General features: G+C 49.6%; 1 protein-coding gene across 4 annotated transcripts in view; it reads left to right on the top strand.

The window, feature by feature from the left end:
• Positions 1-1,535: 1,535 nt before the first annotated feature.
• Positions 1,536-6,000, top strand: part of REV3L (REV3 like, DNA directed polymerase zeta catalytic subunit) — a 190,285-nt gene continuing 185,820 nt past the window's right edge. For 3 of the 4 annotated variants that reach the window (XM_062186619.1, XM_062186618.1, XM_062186616.1), the window contains exon 1: positions 1,539-1,768. In XM_062186619.1, the coding sequence (XP_062042603.1) occupies positions 1,630-1,768 (139 nt within the window). In that variant the 5' untranslated portion in view covers positions 1,539-1,629. Of the gene's footprint in view, positions 1,769-6,000 lie in introns of all 4 variants that reach the window. The other variant, XM_062186621.1, reaches the window with a different exon arrangement.

The following is a 6,000-nucleotide window of genomic DNA, read 5'->3' as shown; positions in this document are numbered from 1 at the left end:
AAAAAAAAAAAAACCAAAAAACAAAGAACAAAAACAAAAAACTCCCTCGGCGCCGAATTTCAACAGCAGCCCCTTCCGTTTTTAAATTCCCTAACTGCACCCCTTCACGCTCTCCATTTCTGAGCTAACTTGTTTGGTCTAACGGTCTCTGCCCGTCCCCTTTCGCACAGCTGCCCTCGGGCCGTGAAACATTGCACAACGCAGTCAGTCACATCAGGCGCCCACGTCAGCCGCGGTGACTTTCACGGGCCTGGTGCTCGGGCCAGGCTCCGAACGCCACATTCCGCAGGGGGAGGCGGCGCGGGGCAGGTCGCCGGGAGCTGACAAGTCCGGACACGTCCCCGCGCGTGCCCGGGCGCAGAGCAAGGAAGGACACGGCGGCGCGGGCGCGAGGGAGCACACCACGGGGGTGGGGAATCTGCGCGCCGGCTCTGCCAAGCCCTGGGCAAGGCGGAGGGGAGCCGCGCGTGAATAAATCTCATGGAGCGGCCAGGCGCGGGCACCGCAGCAGCGCGGGGGAGGAGGGGCGCGGCGGCCCGCGAGGCGGTCGGGAAAGGGAGGCTGGGGGGAAGGGCGCCAGGGCGGCCCTTTTATAGGCCGGGGCCCGTGCCCGCGCGCGTGCGCGTCCTCGCCTGCTCTCCCCCCCCCCCCGCAGCCCCGGGCAGCGCGCGCGCGCGCGCAGCCGCCGCGTTACCTGACAAGGGCCGGCTGCGTCCGCGCCCGGCCCCGCCCTCTCTCCCGCGAGGCCGCGGCGGCACGAGATCTGCGCCTCGCCTCCCTCCTCCCGCGGGCGGGTTTTCTTACCTTGTGAAAAATCGTCTGTGCGGTTGCCCCCGCCTCCTCTGCAGGATATGAAATGGCGGCCGGCGAGGCAAGCGGGAACGGCGCCGCTCCGGCCAGGCCCACAGAGCCGCCTCAACAGCCCTGAACACTGGGTGCCCCCACCCCGCCCCCTCTCTCCCGCGCGCCCTCTCGGTGTCCATCCATGATATCGGTGCTCCACCGCCCCTCTCCCAGGTGGCCTTGCCCACCGGCCGAGTCATCGATCCCTCGCGCCCGACACGGGCCCTGCTTTCCGCCAGCCTCCTGCCCAGGGGCGGGGGAGAAAACACCTTCTCGCCCCCCTCCCCATCCCGTGTCCCGCCCAGGCGCCCGCCCCGCTCCCTCCCCCTCCTCCCCCCGCCGCACCCCTCCCCCCCTACTACTCGCAGCCCTCCCAGCGCTCCACACAGACGCACTCCCCCCGCCCCTCCCCCAGTGGTTGCGTCCGTGACATCATCATCATGGCAACAAGAGCTGCAGCCTGGGACCGAGGCGCCCGTGTGATTCCCGGCGACGGCGGCAGTGGCGGCAGCACCACGAGCACCGACGAGAGCGCCAGGGCTTCTCTCCTGCTGCCCCTCGCCGGGTGCTCCTGAGGGGGCGGCAGCAGCAGCAGCAGCAGCAGCAGCAACAGCAGCAGCAGCAGCGCCTACACCGCCCCGCCCGCCGCCGCCGCCGCGCCTCACGGCGTCTGTGTGTGACGGGAGGGGGCGCCGCCGCCGCCGCCGCTGCGGAGGGAGCCGCCGCTGCTACTGCCGCTGCCAGGTCGCCAGTGAAGGGGAGGCGGTGGCGGCGGCGGCTGTGAACATGTTTTCAGTGAGGATAGTGACTGCCGACTACTACATGGCCAGCCCGCTGCAGGGGCTGGATATCTGCCAATCCCCCCTCACCCAGCTCCCTGTCAAGAAGGTGCCGGTGGTGCGAGTCTTCGGAGCGACCCCGGCAGGTAAGCGGGCGCGGGGCGCGAGCGGGAGCCGGAGCCAGAGCCGGCGGGGCGCCCGGGCCGCCCTCCCCGCCGCGCACACGAGCGCACGCCGCTCTCCGCATGGATCGCTGCCGCCTCTTCCTCCTCTCCCGCTTTCCTCGCCTTTCCTCTCGTGCGTGACAAGAGGCGCAAAAATGTGGGTTCGCGTGAGCGCCTCCTCCCCCCCCCCCCCCCCAGTTCCGGCTCCCGGCGGGAAGCGCCGAGTGTTTACACTGCGACCGGCGGCGGGGAGCTGGAGCCGCACTCGGGGTCGCGGGCGGGCGGGCGGGGCGAGCACCGCTCTCTCCCTGGAGGGTGGGCCAGGTGGCCGCGCCAGGGCCTCGCCGGACGGGTTGCTGCGAGCTGGGTCGCCGGTGGGAACCCCCGCACGCCCCCTGCGTCTCCCCAAGTGCCCTCTTTCTGGAAACGGCTCTTGGAGAGGGGAAGTGTCATCCGCGTGTGTGTTGTCAGGCGCTCCCCGTCGCCTCCTCTCCCCCGCGCCTTCCTCTGCCCCTTCCGGAGCCGCGGTGGGCTGCACGGTGGCGCCCGGGGCCAGGTCGTCTTCCCCGGTGGGGGGGAGCGCGTGGCCCTGCTGGTGAGCGCAGGTCGCGCCTCCTCGGCGTCCGGGGACCCGGCTCGCAGGGAAACGAGCGTCTGTTGGCCGCCGCGTCCGTCAGCACACCTGATAGGGACGATTGATTAGGGCCCACGGTCAAACTCAGCAGCGCGGACGTTTGGCAAGCACCCGAGGCTAGGTTGTGGCATCACGTTTTAAATACAGGTGTATATATGTCTTTTTTTTTTTTTTTTAAATAACTCTTTTGAAAGAAGGGGTGTAGTGAGGAGACCACAGTGACAGAAGCGACATTCTCAGAAGCTCTTGGGACTTTTTGATGCTGTCAGTAGGCTAATGACTACATTTCCACGTCTTTAAGTTGTTTTGCTCTGCCACACGCTATGAACCGCGCACTGGAGAGAATGGAGCTGCCTCCTAGGAAAGGATGCTCTTACCTCTCTCGCTCTGTCGCGCCCAATGGGATTTAGAGAGCGTTTCCCACTTGATGCTCCGTACCCTCATCGCCATTCATCTTACTACTCCAGCCGGTTTCTGTGGCCTGCACAGATAATGGCACTTGCCCAAACACAAGCACGCCTTCCAAGAAGTTATCTTTGAATGTGAATTCTCTTTGTTAAAAATGTCAGTGTCGTGAGTGAGATTTGGTAACATATTCTTTTGTGAAATACTGAGAAAGATTTTGATGCTGTGAATCTTGAGAAGATGGGGAATTTGCTGTTAACGGGTTGTGGAAAATGTAACACTTGAAACTTTGAAGTGTGGAAAATGGAGGCAATTGATGTTTGACGGATAGGTTTTCTGCACTTTTAAATATATAGTGATGCTGTTTTTCCAACTGGAATTTGAGTGTGGTATCCTATCTGTTCTCACTTCAAACACAGAGGAAGAATAAGATAGTGAAGTTGATACACCTCTGGTCAGCCAGATTTCCGTATCATAAAGTTATATACTGATAGGATATACTGTGATATTTCTGCATTTACAGCTTGTATGATTTAATTTTGTACACCAGTATGCCCCTCAGTGAATTTCAAGCTCTGTTTTATGAGAAAGCTAACCTAATCCCATTATGAGAGAGAATATTCCTTTAAAAATAAACAGGATTTACTTCTATGTGTTTTTAAAAAATGATGAACTGTTCCATGCATGATAAATATTTATTTTCTGCTGACCATTTTACAATAGATTATCAGCCCCTCCCTTAAAACAGAAGCCATTAGTTTGTTTTGTGGTTTTTTGTACATATTTTGAAACGTTTCACAGATGAATCAAAAGACCTTTTTTTGTGCGTTCACTGAAAGAAACTTAATACAGAGAAACCCAGACTTCAAGTTCTTAAAGATTATAAAATTGAATTTGCCGTGTAGTTCACAATTTAAACGTCTCATTTGTTAAACAAGAGAAAAAATTTGAAGTCCCTGTCATACATTCAGAGTTTATAGCTTTCATGAATCAAGTCAGTATTTTTAGCATGTCAGGAATTCCCAGTGAAATTGGTATTAATGTAAACAAAAACTTCAGAATTACCTGCTTTTGAATGCTCTCCCCATGAAAACTAGTCCAGGCCATTCAGTAAAATAAAATTTCAAAGTAATTAATGAAAAGGCCAGTCTGTCTTAGTAAAGTCTGAATGCTAAAATTTTTAAAGAAGACAGGTTTATTATTTGAAGATTAAAAACTGTTTGTGTTGATTAATAAGTAAAGTAAGTCATAATAAACCTATACACATGAAGTACCGTAAATATGTCTTACGTAGATATACTTGAAGGAGTAAGTTTTGGAAATCCTTAGTTCTCTACCTTGTTTTAGAGAAAAGGTCTTTTTAAACTGAGCATTACAAATGAGATCCTGAAAAATAGAAGAAGTTTTCTTGCAAATAATGTGGCCATTCCTGAATTATAAATTCTGATCTAATTGGATTAACTCATTAATTAAGTTTTTCTATTGTATGAAAAATATTTTTCTGCTTTAGAAAACAGTCCAGTTGACTTCTGTTTGTTCTGTGTTTTGAGGACTTAAATAACTGTAAGGAAGAAAAAAAGAATCTCATGGTTTAAAATCTCCCATATCTTGAGTGGTAAAATTTGAAAGATTATTTTTAAAAGTGGCATATTCACATTTGAGTGGTAAATCCTGATAGACTGATTTAATTTCTTGCTGACTGAGGGTATTGATTCCTGAGAGAACCTTAAATTTTCTTCATGTGAGAAGTGGAATTATTTAAAAAAAAAAAAAAAAAAAACCCTGTAAAACCCTTTCCTGCTTTTCTTTAACTCCTTTTAAAAATATCTTCAGCATTGTTTTGATAGAACTGTTTCTTGAACGACATCATTTGTAGAAAATATAGTTAATATTTTCTTTTGTAAGGACATTTTGGTAACTTGGTTTAGTGGGGGGAAGCAAGGTTATCGATAAAATAGAGGTAAGTGTTTTTTCACTTAGATTTAAGTGTGGATGGGACTACTCAGAAAATTCACTTAAAATCCTGAGGATTCCTTGTGAGGACCTAAGATGAACTTGGGAAGCTGTCCAGTTTCCACATCTCAACTCTTGCTTAGTTGCTTGATGGAACTCACTTCCAGCTGAGCTTAGATAACTCTCTGGGTTTTCTCAGCATAAGGTTAAACAGAATTCTCTTTTCAAAAAGTCTTACTTCTGAGATGCAGAGTAGGAGTGAATCAGAGAAGTGATGTCCACGAAGCAAATAATTAAACCAAGTAGGTCAACCAGACCATAGAGGGAGCTGCTTGACTTGAAGATTACTGTAAGGAACTCTGCTACTCTTAGCTCTGAATTCCTTCAACTCAGTATTTAACTCTTAAACATCACATCAAATACTCAACGTAAGAAATTGGTGATTATGAAATTCACTATGTTTATGTTGTTGTTTATGCAAATTATATATATTCTTATTCTTTATATTTTACAAAATTACTGTAATAAACTACCAGAAAGGTCTCACTTTTTTTTGGTTTGCTTGTTTTGGTAAATTGAAAAGAGCATGTATCAAAAACTCAGATTACAATAAAATTTCTCTAGTAAAAGATTTATCTATTTATACCTCCCTGGTTTTTGTTAAACCATTGAAAAATATTTTAAGATCACATACCTATTGCATTATGATTATTAGAGATTTTCAGAAACACCAGGAAGATTTAATGACTCTTCACCAACAAAATCAGTCACCTTTACTTACTAGGTACTTGAAGCCCTTAATAGCAGATTTTGTTAGCTTCCTATATTTGTTTAAAATGACAGTCAGCAAATTAGAGGCTTAAGCGGGAGCCCCCTTAAATCTGTGTGCATACTAGAATCTAGTGATAGATGATTTAGTTCATCTGTGAACACTTAATGAGAAACTGCTGTGGATGTCAAGTTTTTTAAGGTGTCTTCATTAAGAACATTACTTTCTAGAAGCTTACATGTAGTGGAGATGAGTGACATGTGAACATAAATCAGACATAGTATGATTTATATACACTATAAAAGAAGTGTGTTTTTAAGACAGTAGGACTCAAGAGAACGTTTTCAGTTGACCACCTGACAGGCAAAAGGAGAAAGAGGGAAGGCTTCATGAAGGAAGTACATATTAAGTCATTTTAAAGGTAATTTTTGAAGGATTTAAATTTTCCGATAG

Source organism: Lepus europaeus, chromosome 3, assembly GCF_033115175.1.
Source record: "Lepus europaeus isolate LE1 chromosome 3, mLepTim1.pri, whole genome shotgun sequence".
Lineage (NCBI taxonomy): Eukaryota > Metazoa > Chordata > Mammalia > Lagomorpha > Leporidae > Lepus > Lepus europaeus.
The sequence above is the reverse complement of the archived record's forward strand: the minus strand, read 5'-3'. Positions and strand labels throughout refer to the sequence as shown.